Source organism: Salmo salar, chromosome 28, assembly GCF_965601325.2.
Source record: "Salmo salar chromosome 28, fSalSal1, whole genome shotgun sequence".
Taxonomy (NCBI): domain Eukaryota; kingdom Metazoa; phylum Chordata; class Actinopteri; order Salmoniformes; family Salmonidae; genus Salmo; species Salmo salar.
This window is the reverse complement of record NC_138318.1, coordinates 25,288,306-25,305,755: the sequence shown is the minus strand read 5'-3', so window position 1 is coordinate 25,305,755 and position 17,450 is coordinate 25,288,306. Positions and strand designations below refer to the sequence as shown.

Sequence of the window (17,450 nt, the reverse complement as noted above, 5' to 3'; positions counted from 1 at the left end):
CGATTGCTCAGTTTATCTGGGTGGCCAGCTCTTGGAAGAGTCTTGGTGCTTCCTAACTTCTTCCATTTAAGAATGATGGAGGCCACTGTGTTCTTGGGGACCTTCAATGTTGCAGAAATGTTTTGGTACCCTTCCCCAGATCTGAGGCCTCGACACAATCATGTCTCAGAGTTCTATGGACAATTCCTTCAACCTCATGGCTTGGTTTTTGCTCTGACATGCACCGTCAACTGTGGGACCATACATAGACAGGTGTGTGCCTTTCCAAATCATGTCCAATCAATTGAATTTACCACAGGAGGACTCCAATCAACTTGTAGAAACATCTCAAGGATACTCAATGGAAACAGGATGCACCTGACCTCAATTTCGAGTTTCATAGGAAAGGGTCTGAATACTTATGTAAATAAGGTATTTGAGTTTTTTAAATTTGTAGTACATTTGCAAAAACATCTAAACTTTGTCATTTTGGAGTATTGTGTGTAGATTGAGGGAAATTGTGTATTTAATCCATTTTAGAATAAGGCTGTAACAAAATGTGGAAAAAGTGAAGGGGTCTGAATACTTTCTGAATGTATTGTAGATACTGCTGCTGCTGCTGCTGCTAAAACGTACTGTCAATAGTTTGTACAGATGTATGCATGAAAGAACAGAGTCTCAGTAATTCTATGGCGCAAGTAGTCCCAGTGGAATCTAATATCACTTGAGGTTGCTGTGATTCTAGAAGGAATCTCACCATAAGTATTACTATGTTATAATAGCAATGGCTAGATTTGTTATTTTTTTGCTTTCAGTATAAAGGAGCACACGTGAAGACAGGCTTCGCAGAACACTTCTACAGTAATCCTGCCAGATACAAAGGAAGAGAGAACATGCTTGTAAGAGTTTGTTTGTTTGTTTCAGAGAGTTTAAGGGCCAGTTTCCTTGACACAGATTGAGCCTAGTTCTGTACTAAAATGCACACTGAATGAAGAATCTCAATTTATATAGGCCTAACTGTTTAGTTTAGGACTAGGCTTCTTAATCTGGGAAACTGGCCCAGAGAGTTCTGTTTGTTGTAAGGTTGTTATTGAGTGATTTGGTCATCATGTGTTCACTGTGACTTGGCTTTAACACACTTCTCTGTTCTGCCTCTTCCTCAGTACTATGACACCATAGAGGATGCACTGGGGGGTGTTCAGGAGGCCCACTTTGACGGCCTCATATTCGTCCACTCTGGGGTCTACACTGACGAGTGGATCTACATAGAGTCACCCATCACAATGATCGGAGCTGGTACGTATTCATTATTGAGTTGACCTACTGTCTGTTCGTTGTCTATCTGTACCAGTGGTTCCCAACCTTTTTTGGTTTCTGTACCACCAAATACATTTTGCTCTGCTTGTAGGCCTGTGGTCTCAGGAGTCTTCTCAAGTACCCCCTGTGGATAGGCCAAGTACCCCCACTGAGTTATACCACTTGATCTGTTAACTAGGTTAATTGATTGTCATTGCTGGACACTTTTAGCCCGACGTTGTCTTTCTAACCTCGCCCTTTTAATCCTAGCGACCGGTCATTTTTCAACAGCACCTGGTAAAGTAGCGGACAAAGTGATCATTGAGAACACCAGAGACTCCACATTTGTCTTCATGGAGGGCTCAGAGGACGCATACGTCGGCTACATGACCATCAAGGTGAGATATCATCCACGACTTATGTAATATGACTCTAGCCTAGCTGACTGACTGTGTATGCCTGAACTCTGTACATTAGTGGTCCACATGTCATTGTAAATACAGCTGGTCTAAAACAAAGGGCAGTCTTGACACATCAGTTGTGGTTGTTAGTCATATGTTATGAATATGACTCATATCTTAGTAATATAATATATGCCATTTAGCAGAAGCTTTTATCCTGACGTTTGTAACGTCTTAGTCATGTAATTAACTTGTCTAACTCCCGTATGTTTGTGGTCCTTTAGTTTAATCCTGACGATAAGTCTGCCCAGCACCACAACGCCCACCACTGTCTGGAGATTACAGTCAACTGCAGCCCCAGCATTGACCACTGCATCATACGCAGCACTTGCACAGGTACCTTACGACACAATGTCTTCATCTCCCCACAGACCTACATGCCTTTCATAAAACATTGTATTAGCCTCTCAGACCTACTTAGTGCAGTCCAATTATGGGGAATTGATTGATTTTGTTATTTATAGGGCCTTTTCATTTTGGATTGCATTTTGACTCCCAAATGCATAATAATTATCATAGCGCATAGGCTTCTACTCTTTAAAATAATGCTGGAGCTATGCTAGCTATTTTCAGTGTCTTCAACACATTCAATTGAGACAGTGGGTATCTGTCTGAGAAGTCTAACGTAGTTGATTCACGTGGCTCTAAGCATGCTGACCTTGCTGGCTCAACACTTGTTTGTTTCAGTGGGCTCAGCGGTCTGTGTGAGCGGCCAGGGAGCTTGTCCCACCATCAAACACTGCAACATCAGCGACTGTGAGAACGTGGGGCTTTACATTACCGACCATGCACAGGTAGGTAATGCAAACACACACACACCTCTCTCTTTCCTTATGGCACTTGATAACTCAAATAATCCCTTTTCCAAGATTCTGCTGTGAAACTGAAACTCTGTGTTTCCAGGGTATCTATGAGGACAACGAGATCTCCAACAACGCTCTGGCAGGGATCTGGGTGAAAAACCATGGCAACCCAATCATCAGACGGAACCACATCCACCATGGCAGAGACGTGGGCGTCTTCACTTTCGACCACGGCATGGTGAGATGACACTCCATATCGGTCTGGTCTGGCTACCACTGAGATGACACGCCATATTGGTCTGGTCTCTATTGGTCTGGTCTGGCTACCACTGAGATGACACTCCATATTGGTCTGGTCTCTATTGGTCTGGTCTGGCTACCACTGAGATGACACTCCATATTGGTCTGGTCTCTATTGGTCTGGTCTGGCTACCACTGAGATGACACGCCATATTGGTCCATTGTGGCCAGCTCATTGTCTACTGTAGTGACTTAAGGCGCCATCTCAATTCATCTTACCTCCATCTCTTGCATCCTCTCACCTATTGCAAGAGAAAGTCCAAGGTCTCTCCCCTCTGACCTTCTCCAATGTGTTTTGAGGAGGAGAGGATGCGAGGTAACAAGGAAAGAATTGAGGAAGAACCTTAGTGTACTGTAGAACCTGTCTGCAGCCGTTACTTCTTCTTAAAGAGAAGTGTTGGCTAGCAGTTTAATCCATGTGTAGGTTTTAGAGACGCACCACTGATGTTAGTTACATAAGCCCTAATCCACAGCTTTTCCCTTTTAAAAACATGTAAATGTGCTCCTACTCACACTGTAGCTTAGTTACATAAGGCATTGGATTGAGGTAATTTTCTCAAGAGGAAAGAACCGTTTAGCACCTTGCTCTTCTGAAACGTATTAGAGAAGGTCCAAGGTTCCTCCCCACTGACCATCTTCTCCAATGCTTTTGGAAAAGGAGGCGAGGAGAGAGGATGCAACGAGATTGAGAGAAGAGCCTTGGCATTGTGATTATTTTGACTGACTGTGACTGTCACCCCCTGCAGGGCTACTTTGAGAGCTGCAACATCCACAGGAACCGCATAGCTGGCTTTGAGGTGAAGGCGTACGCCAACCCCACGGTGGTGCGCTGTGAGATCCACCACGGACAGACGGGAGGGATCTACGTGCACGAGAAGGGCCGAGGACAGTTCATCGAGAACAAGATCTATGCAAACAACTTTGCTGGAGTGTGGATCACCTCCAATAGTGATCCTACAATAAGGTTAGTGGGGTTTTAAAGTCAAACACTTTCTCTCTCTCTCTCCCCCTTCTCTTTCCCTCTTTCTATATCGCTCGCTTTGTTGTCTGTTATACAACCCATATTAAGGTAAATTGATTCTGATGTGTAAATGGATACTCTTGATGAAATTCTTCCACGTTGTGTCAATCACAGGGGCAACGCCATCTTCAACGGTAACCAGGGCGGAGTTTACATATTCGGTGATGGGCGAGGCCTCATCGAGGGGAATGATATCTACGGTAACGCCTTGGCAGGGATCCAGATCAGGACGAACAGCTGCCCCATCGTACGACACAACAAGATCCACGACGGACAGCACGGGGGCATCTATGTGGTAAGTAGGGCTTTCTTATAACTTTTTTTTTTTTTTTTATGTGTATTTAAAGAAAACATGTAGTCAAATGTGTAGCAAATACTTATGAGACTTATAGCTGTGGTTTATTTGCAATCCTTTAGCATCTTTAACTACTAGCCCACCTTATTAGTGTCTGAAACTAAAATGCTCTTAAACGCTAGGCAGGTAGCCAAGCGGCTAAGAGCGTTGGGTCAGTAACCGAAGGTTGCTGGTTTTAATCCCCGAGCCGACTAGGTGAAAAATCGGCCCATGTGCCCTTGAGCAAGGTACTTAACCCTAATTGCTCCTGTAAGTCGCTCTGGATAAGAGTGTCTGTCTGCTAAATGACGAAAATGTAAATTGATACAGAGCCATCTTGTAGTCAGTGGACTGAAAGACGGGACAGTTCTCGTTGGATAAGGGTATTAGTAATGTAATGAATCTGTGTCTCCCCTGTAGCATGAAAAGGGACAGGGGGTGATAGAGGAGAACGAGGTGTACAGCAACACGCTGGCAGGAGTCTGGGTGACTACAGGAAGCACACCTGTCCTCAGGAGGAACAGGATACACAGTGGGAAACAGGTACGGAGATGGAGAGAGACCCGTCTCTCTGTTCAGATGGCTCTATGGGCTACTCATCTCTTACAATAACCTGCAAACTAAACACTTTGCCTTGTGTGGGTCATACAGGTTGGCGTCTACTTCTACGACAACGGCCATGGAGTGCTGGAGGACAATGATATCTACAACCACATGTACTCCGGAGTTCAAATCAGGTCAGTGAGAGAGCAGGAACTCAAAATGAATGGCCAGCCATACAATGGGATCTAATGGCAACCTGTGTAGATCATGTAGTGCATGTTGTAATACATCACAGTGATATGAGCTCTTGTTATAGCACTATCAGTGTTTTATTATATGCATTGACTGATTGATGGTTAATGTTTCCCACTGTAACAGAACTGGCAGCAATCCCAAAATCAGACGGAACAAGATCTGGGGAGGTCAAAATGGAGGCATTCTGGTTTACAACTCAGGTGAGAAACCAGTATCTATTATTCTGTCTTTATCCATCCCCCTCACTGCTTGATCTTGTCTGGATAGGGGTGAAGCAAGCACACATGTTTTCTTCAGAATGTGTACCTGTCTACATTTTAAATTCATGTGCAGAACAGTGAAGACACCCTGGACTCACAGGTTCTGAGTGAAGTGGACCAATCAAATTCCTGTGTAATTCAGATGCTCCCTCATGAACCTTCTAACCAGGATAAATGAAAGGGAGACCTATTGGCTGTGTTTCAGGTTTGGGCTTCATCGAGGACAATGAGATCTTTGACAACGCCATGGCGGGGGTGTGGATAAAGACGGACAGCAACCCCACCCTCCGAAGGAATAAGATCCACGACGGGAGAGACGGAGGGATCTGTATATTCAACGGAGGACGAGGTTTACTGGAGGAGAACGATATATTCAGGAACGCCCAAGCAGGGGTCCTCATCAGCACCAACAGCCACCCCGTCCTGAGGAAGAACAGAATATTTGACGGCTTCGCTGCAGGTGCATTATGCAATGCTAGAAAGTAGGGTTCAATCCAGGTCGTGTTCATTAGGCACCATATAGTGGAAAGTGGAATGAAATGAGAGGGAGGGACTACCTGGATTTGTCCAATAAGAAATCCAAATGTTCTGTTTTCTATTGTGTGCCCTAATGAACACAGCCTAGCAGTATTTTGCTTTGTATCCTTTTGATTAATAGTAGACAAAGAGTGGGGCCCAATCCAAAATGTGGAAGTTTCACCATGTTGCTTATACCAATCAAATCCTCTTGGATCTCCACAAGTGCATAGGGGTCAGGCCTGAATCTCCACTTCCTCCACGCTGATCCTGACCTGTCTCTGTCCACCAGGTATTGAGATCACCAATCATGCCACGGCAACCCTGGAGGGCAATCAGATCTTCAATAACCGCTTTGGAGGTTTGTTTCTCGCATCTGGTGTCAACGTTACAATGAAAGGTAAGGGGGGGAGGACAATGTGTCACCATGATGTGATTTGTGGATGTTTTACTCCTGGAATCTAGCATTGTAGGATCTACTTACATCAGTCAGTCTTTGTCAAAATTGAATTCTCTTAAATTGCCTCTTCATTACTTTTTCTTATCTGTACCTGGACTGATCCAACTACATCTGTCTCCCCAGATAACAAAATAATGAACAATCAAGATGCCATTGAAAAAGCTGTGAGCAGAGGTCAGTGCCTGTACAAGATTTCAAGTTACACCAGCTATCCAATGCACGATTTTTACAGGTAACAATTTCTTACCCTATATATCTAACTTCTACCAGTGGGATTTTCCAGAAAGCAGGATTATTAAATTAGCCATTTAAACTTTGATAAACAGCCACTTAACTCTTGACTTTCTGGTTGATTTCAGAACGCTATGTTCTGAAGATAACATTATTTCAAGCAATGTTGGACAGTTAGCTGGCTAACTCATTGATCCAGCTTTCTGCAACAGGCCCCAGCTGTCCACTTTAATCGATGTAACCTGGACAACTCGTTTGGCTCATCACATGTTTCCTTGTTCTGTCCCTCCGTGTGGTCAGGTGTCACACCTGTAACACAACAGACCGCAACGCTATCTGTGTGAACTGCATCAAGAAGTGCCACCAGGGGCACGACGTGGAGTTCATTAGGCATGATAGGTACGTTACTGTTCTCTTATTAATAAGACGCGCACACTGGATTTTACAGCGGTACTTCATTCTAAATGACTTTGCAGATATTCAAATGATATCTGGTTCTGATGCAGAACCTCTTCCTCTTGTGCCAAATGAAATGTCACATTCAAACGTATTAGTATTTTGTCAGTAACTGGCTTTAATAAAAAAAAATGTAGTCTACAGATCCAGCTGGATATCTGCTAGTATTTCAGTGGCCAGTTGATAGTTTAGTCTTCCATGTCATTTCCAGCATAATTCTTTTTTATCTTCGCTGTAGATTTTTCTGTGACTGTGGAGCCGGGACGTTGTCAAACCCCTGCACGCTAGCTGGAGAGCCCACGCACGACACGGACACACTGTACGACTCAGCCCCTCCTATAGAGTCCAATACGCTGCAACATAACTGAGCTGGACCGCTGGACCCCCGGACCCTTCCAGGCCTTTTCCCTATATAGTGCACTACTTTTGACTCGAACCCTATGCTGGCCCTGGTCAAAAGTAGTGCACTGTAGGGAATAGGGTGCCATTTTGGACAGAGACTCCTGTTTGTTCAGCTCAGCTAACTAGTCCATCTATGGGGAGGATGAAAAATACAAACTTATAAATATCACAATGTAAAAATTACTTTAAAAAATATGGATGTTGCGATGGACAAAGACGAGCTGAAAGGAGACGTGACATTTCTGCTGTGGATGCACTGACTGCCTGCACCGCTTCTCCTCCCTTTTTATTTTCCTTCCCAGCAACATGTTGATGAAGAGGCAATGGGACTTGGTCGGTGATGAATGGGTTTTCTTATTCCCTTCATAGGGCACTACTTTTGACCAGGGCCAGCATTCGGGTCCTAGTCAAAAGTACCCTATGAAGGGAATAGGGTGCCATTTCAAATATTGACTCAGGTTGGAGAATTCATGGGAAGCATTTCAGCGGAGCTGTGGATGGACGCGAGACATTTTAATGCCCCTCTCTGCCTTTCTTGGCGAAGTGGGCAAGTGAAGTCAGACTGCAGTTATTGTACAGAGCCATTGATGGTGGCATAATGGCACAGCAACGCTCAGAGCCATGCCACACACTGCTTCTGTCTCCGGCAGCAAACCGTTGTGCTGGTATATGTATGTTACAGAAAAATTAATTACCTAGCACTTCGGGGGGTTTTTTAAGAAAAAAATATTTTAAATGCTTTTCTCATGTAGTTTTGTATTTTCATGCAGAAATGTTACTGTACTTGAATGTCTTTATTAAATATATATTTTTTTTGGTTATTACCCCCCACGGACTTGGTGTAAGTGTAATGTCGCAGTATCTACATTCTTTCTGTGAAAGATAAAAGCAACATTTTCTCCAGCAATGTTGACTATTTTAAGAGACTTGCGAAAAATACATTGGTCTTGTTAAAAGCTTTTAGAATTGATTCTTTGAATACCCAAATACATTTGTCTGCAATATGGAGATATGGAACCATGAATGCTTCGCTACATATTTCCTATTATTTGGACCACACTGGAGGTAAACCTCAGTATAAATGACAAAAGTATTAAGGGCTGGATTCAATCGGTATCTTCCGCGTTAAAATGTAAAGGACATTTCTGACTGAACCGACCTGCAGCATTTACCGATGACGTTGCCAAATATAGGAACATTGCCTTTTAAAATTTAAATCGAGCTATGAGGATCCTCTGCGATACTGATTGAATCCAGCCCTAAGTCTTGACAACGCACAGCTGTCTAGTTGGTAGGGCCCAGGCTGTCCTGGTTAATAACATGCCGCTTTTCTAGCCTGGTCCCAGATCTGTCTTGCAAACGCCTCTGGTTGTCATTTCCCACAATGACCATAGGCATTGGCACACAAACCGATCTGAGCCCAGGTTAAGGCAAATATTTTCACATTGGAGTAAAGCACTTAAATATATAACCAGTATATGGTTTTCATTGCTTTCCCATTCATGTGTTTCGGTGACTGTGGGTTCTCAAACAGCCAGAAATGAATGCATGTACCATAACATCTAGACTTAATATATTGTGGAGTATTCAATAACCATTTTGTAGATGCTAGTGTGAATTAAAAGGGTTTAATTTCCTAGATAGAGGAAAGTGGTCATTTTTTAAAAATAAACTTTATTAGATCATAATACAGTAGTGATTTGTGATGGTGGAAAGGGAAGAACAAGAGCAAACTACAAAGAACAAAACAGGATTCAGGGATGTGAAAGGTTTTAAATGTTGCAAATAGACTGAAGACAGTTTCCTATTCTACTCGATACAACATTCAAATTAGAAATGTAACGTTCTCTTGAACAGGCCCAAAAAATAAAACTGCTTCATCTTCACAGGTTGCTGATCATCCGGACCAGCAAGGCAAACTGTGTGCTGGCTGCTGTGGGGTCTTCAGCATACAAACACAGCTTCCTGTGGAGCAAAAAGATGGAAAAAATAACACTAGTTACTTGACGTGTGTGTGTGTACAAAACATCAAGAACACCTCTTTCCCTGACAGACTGACCAGGTGAAACCTATGATCACTTGTTAAATCAATGTAGACTGAACAAAAATAAACAATTTTACTGAGTTACAGTTCATTAGGAAATCAGTCAATTGAAATAAATTCCACATGACTGGGACTACAGATATGCATCTATTGGTCACAGATACCTTAAAAAGTAATGGTGTGGATCAGAAAACCAGTCAGTATCTGGTGTGACTGCCTCAGGCAGCGAGACGTCTCCTTCGCATAGAGTTGATCAGACTGTTGATTGTGGCCTGTAGAATGTTGTCCCACTCTTCAATGGCTATGCAAAGTTGGACACCGGCGAGAACTGGAACATGCTGTCTTACATGTCGATCCACAGCATCCCAAATATGATCAATGGATGACATGTCCGGATGAGTATGCAGGCCATGGAAAAACTGGGACAGTTTCAGCTTCCAGAAATGATGTACAGATCCTTGCGACATTGGGCCATGCATTATCATGCGGAAACAGGTGATGTCGGCAGATGAATGCCACGAGATTGGGCCTCAGGATGTCGTATCTCTGCGCAATCAAATTGTCGGGATTCATCCGTGAAGAGCACACTTCTCCAGCATGCCAGCGGCCATCGAAGGTGAGCATTTGCCCACTGAAGTCTGTTACGACGAACTGCATTCAGGTCAAGACCCTGGTGAGGATAACGAGCAAAGATGAGCTTCCCCGAGACGGTTTGCAAACCCGTTTTGTCAGGGTGGCAGGTCTCAGACAATCCCGCAGGAGAAGAAGCCTGATGGGGAGATCCTGGGCTGGCGTGGTTTCACGGTCTGCGGTTGTTTGGCCAGTTGGACATACTGCCAAATTCTAAAACAATCAATTCTCTGGCAACAGCTCTGGTGGACATTCCTGCAGTCAGCATGCCAATTGTACCCTCCTTCAAAACTTGAGACATCTGTGGCATTATGTTGTGTGACAAAACTACACATTTTAGAGTGACCTTTTATTGTCCCCAGCACAAGGTGCACCTGTGTAATGATCATGCTGTTTAACCAGCTTCTTGATATGCCACATCTGTCAGGTGGATGAATTATCTTGGCAAAGGAGAAATGCTCACTAACAGGGATGTAAACAAATTTTGCGTGTATGGAACATTTCTGGGATCTTTTATTTAAGCTCATGAAACATGGGACCAACACTTCACATGTGTTTATATTTTTGTTCAGTTTACATGAAGGGGAGGAGACAGATTAAAGAAGGATTTTTAAGCCTTGAGACAATTAAGACATTGATTGTGTATGTGTGCCATTCAGAGACTGAATGGGCAAGACAAGAAATGTCGGTGCGAAGCGCACCAGTTTGTCAAGAACTGCAACGCTGCTGGGTTTCCCACACAACAGTCTCCTGTATGTATTAAGAATGGTCCACCACCCAAAGGACATCCAGCCAACTTGACAACTATGGGAAGCATTGAGTCAACATGGGCCAGCATCCTTGTGGAACACTTGCGACACCACGCCCCAACTAAGGCTGTTCTGAAGGCAAAAGGTGGAGGTGCAACTCAATATTGTGTATACTCAGTTTACTTCTACATGTACAGTTGAAGTCGGAATTTTACATACACTTAGGTTGGAGTCAAACTCGTTTTTCAACCACTCCACAAATTTCTTGTTAACATACACTAAGTTGACTGTGCCTTTAAACAGCTTGGAAAATTCCAGAAAATGATGTCATGGCTTTAGAAGCTTCTGATAGACTAATTGTTATAATTTGAGTCAATTGGAGGTGTACCTGTGGATGTATTTCAAGGCCTACCTTCAAACTCAGTTCCTCTTTGCTTGACATCATGGGAAAATCAAAAGAAATCAGCCAAAAAAAGAAATGCATGAAGGTACCACGTTCATCTGTACAAACAATAGTACGCAAGTATAAACACCATGGTACCACGCAGACGTCATACCGCTCAGGAAGGAGACGCGTTCTGTCTCCTAGAGATGAACGTACTTTTGTGCAAAAAGTGCAAATCAATCCCAGAACAAAACCAATGGACCTTGTGAAGATGCTGGAGGAAACCGGTACAAAAGTATCTATATCCACAGTAAAACGAGTCCGATAATCGACATAACCTGAAGGGCTGCTCAGCAAGGAAGAAGCCACTGCTCCAAAACCACCATAAAAAAGCCAGACTACGGTTTGCAACTGCACATGGTGACAAAAATCATACTTTTTGGAGAAATGTCCTCTGGTCTGATGAAACAAAAATATAACTATTTGGCCATAATGACCATCGTTATGTTTGGAGGAAAAAGGAGGAAGCTTGCAAGCTGAAGAACACCATCCCAACCGTGAAGCACGGGGGTGGCAGCATCATGTTGTGGGGGTGCTTTGCTGCAGGAGGGACTGGTGCACTTCACAAAATAGATGGCATCATGAGGGAGGAGAATTATGTGGATATATTGAAGCAACATCTCAAGACATCTGTCATGAAGTTAAAGCTTTATCGCAAATGGGTCTTCCAAATGGAAAATGACCCCCAGCATACTTCCAAAGTTGGGGCAAAATGGCTTAAGGACAACAAATTCAAGGTATTGGAGTGGCCCTCACAAAGCCCTGACCTCAATTCTATAGAACATTTGTGGGCGGAATTGAAAAAGCGTGTGTGAGCAAGGAGGCCTACAAACTTGACTCAGTTACACCAGCTCTGTCAGGAGGAATGGGCCAAATTTCACCCAACTCATTGTGGGAAGCTTGTGGAAGGCTAACCAAAACGTTTGACCCAAGTTAAACAATTTAAAGGCAATGCTACCAAATACTAATTGAGTGTATGTAAACTTCTGACCCACTGGGAATGAGCTGAAAGAAATCACTCTGACATTTCACATTCTTAAAATAAATGTGATCCTAAAACAGGGAATTTTTACTGGGATTAAATGTCAGGAATTGTGAAAAACTGAGTTCATATGCATTTGGCTGTGTATGTAAACCTTCGACTTTAATTTTAACTAGTTTAACACATACTTGAAGACTCGTAGGGAAATGGTGCTCCTCTCAAACTCCTTGGCCTTCCTGTGGCCCGATTGTATAACATCCTCAGGCAGGTTGGCGAGGCGAGCAGCATTGAAACCGTAGCTTTTAGGACATGCTCCCGTTATAAACTTGTAGAGGAAGGTGATGGTCTCCTGACTAGGGTCCTCATCTCCCTCATTCTCCACCATACAGGCCTGAGGGGGACAGAGTGATGGGTTAATTGCTTGAACTTATAGAAGAAGGTGATGTCGCCTGGCTAGGGTCCTCATCTCCTTCCTTCTCCACAATACAGGCCTGATAGGGGAAGACTGACTGGTTGATTAAAGGCCCAATGCAGTCAAAATTCTGTTTGCTTAATAGACTAATAGCAAAGAGTTCCAAACTGCTCTGCTAATAACAGCTAGTTTTCCTCTCTAGGAAAATTGTTGCTTGAGAAAAAGTTTTGCTAAAAAGCCATTTTTGCCCATTTGAAATGGAATCTATTACAGTAGTTTTTTTTATCCGATTGGCGACAGTTATGCAAATAAAAAAAACTAATCATAAAAGCTATATTCAAATGTTCCTTCCAGAGATGTTTCCACAAAATTGACTTGTTGCATTTAAAAGGACGTGCGTGATGACGTAGTGCACATAAAAATTGATAAGTACCAAATAAGAAAAGTAAAATGGGTTTCCTTCGCATTTTTAACTCTGATGGGTTTTCCTCAATTTCTTTTGCGTTATATAGAGAGTGTATCCACTCTGGTACTGGCAGGTTCGCTCTAGTCTAGCCAATGAATAGTGCTATATACGTGCTGTTGGCTAGAACACATGTACAGCCTTCATGAGATTGATTTTTTTTTATTTGTCAAACGACAGCCAAGCATCGATCATCATGTGAATAGAAAAAGATCCTCAATATTTATTGGAAAGGAGCATCAAGCTCCTCACCTTGCACTTTCACCACCTGGTGAAGTTCAGAATAACTGATTTAATCTGTAGCCTAAAAAACTGCATGCTCTCCCGACAAGTCATAGTGGGAGGACCACAAGATGTCATCACATACTTTGATATGATGGTTATTATCAATATTTGCGGAGAAAAGGATTTCCACCAACAATTCTTGCATAATTAATTTTACCGACACAAAAATATCCCACATTGTCTAGAGTATGTGTTTTGTGGACATTTTGGAAAGTTTCCATCAGTCCTGCCATTTGTTATCCGACATGTACTTTATTCGCATGAAAAGGTTGGCTGGAAACCTGGTTAGAAAGGTATGTAATTGTTACACAGAATTATTTGATATGGCTATAAAACAGTCTGCAATTTGTGATTGATTGACAGAGCTGAAAATAACGTGTCCAGCCGTGTAAATCCGAAGGCACAATATTTGTCATTGAATTGTTATGTCCGTGTACTGTGTTGATCATTGAGCTTGCTTGTGTGTGCTGTCTCCTCACCATGTGTCCGAGCCGTACAGCAGGGTTGTTGGTGTAGTCTTCTACTAGGGAGTGGTAATGTGTGGAGAAGAGGGTCCGACAGCAGATCCTTTCCGCCAGCTCGTTCACCACAGCACTGGCTATCGCTGTGCCGTCATATGTGGCTGTGCCCCTCCCTGCAACACCATGGAGCAGTTTCTCTCACTTAAACTTTATGGACCCATTTCCCAGACACAGATTAAGCCTTTGACTTAAAAGCATGTTCTAAAGAGAATCTCCATTGATTATGCTTTTTAGTCCAGAACTAGTTCTGGGTCTGAAACTGGCCAAAGAACTATGCCTCAGAAGTGGAGGATGAACCCAAAAGCTACTAAGAGACATCTTCTTCTTGTAGTACCCACACCATGTTGAATTCAAGACAAAGACTTAAGACAGACAAATAGATAAGAGATGTTGTTTACCCAGTTCATCCAGCAGCACCAGGGAGTGCTTGGTCCCATGGTGGAGGATACTAGCAGTCTCACTGAGCTCTACAAAGAAGGTGCTCTCCCCTGGAACACACAGGCCAGGTTTACATTCACTTAGTTCAGGAGGACATCTTAAGGAACACAGGCCAGGTTTACATTCACTTAGTTCAGGAGGACATCTTAAGGAACACAGGCCAGGTTTACATTCACTTAGTTCAGGAGGACATCTTAAGGAACACAGGCCAGGTTTACATTCACTTAGTTCAGGAGGACATCTTAAGGAACTCCTGAGACTCGGGGGGAAAAACACTTATGTATCCCAATTCTCAACCCTTATGCCCCAAGTGTGAACTTGTTCACTTCATACTTAATAGGAAAGGTTGAATAAATATGGTCAAAACTCCCAGTTGGCCATGCTTACACCAATCAAATACTTTTAAAATGCACGGGGAGCAGTGCACAAGTCCACACTTCAGAAGAATTGGGACACAACCATTCACTTTCTGGGGAGTGGGGTACGAGTCCTTACCAGCCATGATACGGTCCGATGCTCCCAAGCGGGTGAAGACTCTGTCCACAGGGGTAAAGGACAGGCTCTCAGCAGGAACATAGCAACCCAACTGGGCCAAGACCACCACCAGACCACACTGCAGGTAGAGTGACCAAGCACAGGACAAAATACACATCAGGACCAAGGAAATCCAGAATCATTTTAGTCCAGACTGTGCCAGGAACACAGAACAACCACAGATGGAAATCTAACAACTTCAAGTCAACAACCACAGGAGAAGCAAAAGTACACACAGGACATAGGTGAGGTTCAAGATCAACTGCCATTCCTGTTAAATGTTTATTTGATGTCTTTGATGTGTGATCTTGCAGCACAACCACTTTCTCTCTGGGACAAATAAAGTTGAAAGAAAAATCCATACCTGTCTCATAAGAGTCGACTTTCCTCCCATGTTAGGCCCAGTGACCAGCACGCAGGGTGCATGTCCGTTATCCTCCTGGCCCCCCTCCTCGCTGCCAGGGCAGCCAATAGCAATGTCATTAGGGATGAAGTCATCACCGAAGAAGGTTTTCGTGACACAGGGGTGGCGGGAGCCCCTCAGGTCCAGGAAGGCTGCTGATTGGCTGATGTCACCAGGAAGTAGTACTTGAGGCCGTGCCATTGGTCCTCCATCTCCCCCCTGGCTGTACCGTGTCAGACTCAGTAACACATCTATACAGGTAAAAGCAGATCCTAACTTAGTATATAAACATGCATTTTGTTTTTGGAGATACAGCGGGGGAAAAAAGTATTTGATCCCCTGCTGATTTTGTACGTTTGCCCACTGATAAAGAAAGGATCAGTCTATAATTTTAATGGTAGGTTTATTTGAACAGTGAGAGACAGAAAAACGCATATCAAAAATGTTATAAATTGATTTGCATTTTAATGAGGGAAATAAGTATTTGACGCCCTCTCAAATCAGAAAGATTTCTGGCTCCCAGGTGTCTATTATACAGGTAACGAGCTGAGATTAGGAGCACACTCTTAAAAGGGAGTGCTCCTAACCGCAGCTTGTTACCTGTAAAAAAGACACCTGTCCACAGAAGCAATCAATCAGATTCCAAACTCTCCACCATGGCCAAGACCAAAGAGCTCTCCAAGGATGTCAGGGACAAGATTGCAGACCTACAAAAGGCTGGAATGGGCTACAAGACCATCGCCAAGCAGCTTGGTGAGAAGGTGACAACATTTGGTGCGATTATTCGCAAACAGAAGAAACACAAAAGAACTGTCAATATCCCTCGGCCTGGGGCTCTATGCAAGATCTCACCTCGTGGGGTTGCAATGATCATGAGAACGGTGAGGAATCAGCCCAGAACTACACGGGAGGATCTTGTCAATGATCTCAAAGCAGCTGGGACCATAGTCACCAAGAAAACAATTGGTAACACACTATGCCGTGAAGGACTGAAATCCTGCAGCGCCCGCAAGGTCCCCCTGCTCAAGAATTCAAATACATGCCCGTCTGAAGTTTGCCAATGAACATCTGAATGATTCAGAGGACAACTGGGTGAAAGTGTTGTGGTCAGATGAGACAAATGGAGCTCTTTGGCATCAACTCAACTCGCCGTGTTTGGAGGAGGAGGAATGCTGCCTATATGACCCCAAGAACACCATCTCCACCGTCAAACATGGAGGTGGAAACATTATGCTTTGGGGGTGTTTTTCTGCACCAACTCACCAAGCTGCTTGGCGATGGTCTTGTAGCCCATTCCAGCCTTGTGTAGGTCTACAATCTTGTCCCTGACATCCTTGGAGAGCTCTTTGGTCTTGGCCATTGATTGCTTCTGTGGACAGGTGTCTTTTATACAGGTAACAAACTGAGATTAGGAGCACTCCCTTTAAGAGTGTGCTCCTAATCTCAGCTCGTTACCTGTATAAAAGACACCTGGGAGCCAGAAATCTTTCTGATTGAGAGGGGGTCAAATACTTATTTCCCTCATTAAAATGCAAATCAATTTATAACATTTTTGACATGCGTTTTTCTGGATTTTTTTGTTGTTATTCTGTTTCACTGTTCAAATTAACCTACCATTAAAATTATAGACTGATCATTTCTTTGTCAGTGGGCAAAAGTACAAAATCAGCAGGGGATCAAATACTTTTCCCCCCCTTACTGTATTTTTAGACCTTATAACTGGAACCTCCATCAGAGGCTAGTAAGCTAATTAACTACTAGCTTTTTAGTCATTGTTAGCCACTGCTAGGGGTCTTTACCTTTAGCTCAGACTCCAGCCGCTTCAGCCCGGATAGCCCAGATAATTACCTGCCAGTGTGCACAGCATGATATCAGCCCTGAGCATATCAGACTACTTTTTTTCTCTCCACTACATCACCGGATTCCTGCCGCAAGCTCTGGACCATTACAACGAATCTTTGCAGCTAGCTAGTTGCTACCGAGTAGCAATTGTGGCTAACGCCCTTGTCCAGATGCATGCACCAGCTAGCCTCGAGCTAGGCCCATTTCCCAGCTAGCAAACAAAGAACACCAACTACAATACTGCTCTTGCCAATTGGACTGGACCCATTGTCGACACGGAGCCCCGCCAATCCATCACAACTGGTCTGCGGATGTAACTTTGGCCGATGTGCTCTCAACCGGCCTCTACGTCGTGGATGTTGGTGTTGATCCATCTGCTAGACCC

General features: G+C 43.6%; 2 protein-coding genes across 4 annotated transcripts in view; one reads left to right on the top strand and one right to left on the bottom strand.

The window, feature by feature from the left end:
• The window catches only part of LOC106589737 (F-box only protein 11), a 39,751-nt gene extending 30,795 nt beyond the window's left edge, over positions 1 to 8,956 (top strand). For 2 of the 3 annotated variants that reach the window (XM_045710402.2, XM_045710401.2), the window contains exons 6-21: positions 795 to 878; positions 1,143 to 1,275; positions 1,567 to 1,673; positions 1,961 to 2,072; positions 2,424 to 2,530; positions 2,640 to 2,777; positions 3,586 to 3,803; positions 3,975 to 4,155; positions 4,615 to 4,737; positions 4,846 to 4,931; positions 5,116 to 5,192; positions 5,458 to 5,712; positions 6,061 to 6,168; positions 6,352 to 6,460; positions 6,760 to 6,858; positions 7,154 to 8,956. In XM_045710402.2, the coding sequence (XP_045566358.1) occupies positions 795 to 878; positions 1,143 to 1,275; positions 1,567 to 1,673; positions 1,961 to 2,072; positions 2,424 to 2,530; positions 2,640 to 2,777; positions 3,586 to 3,803; positions 3,975 to 4,155; positions 4,615 to 4,737; positions 4,846 to 4,931; positions 5,116 to 5,192; positions 5,458 to 5,712; positions 6,061 to 6,168; positions 6,352 to 6,460; positions 6,760 to 6,858; positions 7,154 to 7,283 (2,067 nt within the window). In that variant the 3' untranslated portion in view covers positions 7,284 to 8,956. The remainder of the gene's footprint in view (positions 1 to 794; positions 879 to 1,142; positions 1,276 to 1,566; positions 1,674 to 1,960; positions 2,073 to 2,423; positions 2,531 to 2,639; positions 2,778 to 3,585; positions 3,804 to 3,974; positions 4,156 to 4,614; positions 4,738 to 4,845; positions 4,932 to 5,115; positions 5,193 to 5,457; positions 5,713 to 6,060; positions 6,169 to 6,351; positions 6,461 to 6,759; positions 6,859 to 7,153) is intronic. The other variant, XR_006762611.2, reaches the window with a different exon arrangement.
• Positions 8,957 to 8,971: 15 nt separating this feature from the next.
• msh6 (mutS homolog 6 (E. coli)) overlaps positions 8,972 to 17,450 on the bottom strand; it is a 36,297-nt gene continuing 27,818 nt past the window's right edge. Inside the window, exons 15-20 of the mRNA XM_014180016.3 lie at positions 15,185 to 15,474; positions 14,782 to 14,899; positions 14,247 to 14,336; positions 13,807 to 13,961; positions 12,356 to 12,558; positions 8,972 to 9,282 (exon numbers count right to left, since the gene is read on the bottom strand). Coding sequence (XP_014035491.2) covers positions 9,201 to 9,282; positions 12,356 to 12,558; positions 13,807 to 13,961; positions 14,247 to 14,336; positions 14,782 to 14,899; positions 15,185 to 15,474 — 938 coding nt within the window. The 3' untranslated portion in view covers positions 8,972 to 9,200. The remainder of the gene's footprint in view (positions 9,283 to 12,355; positions 12,559 to 13,806; positions 13,962 to 14,246; positions 14,337 to 14,781; positions 14,900 to 15,184; positions 15,475 to 17,450) is intronic.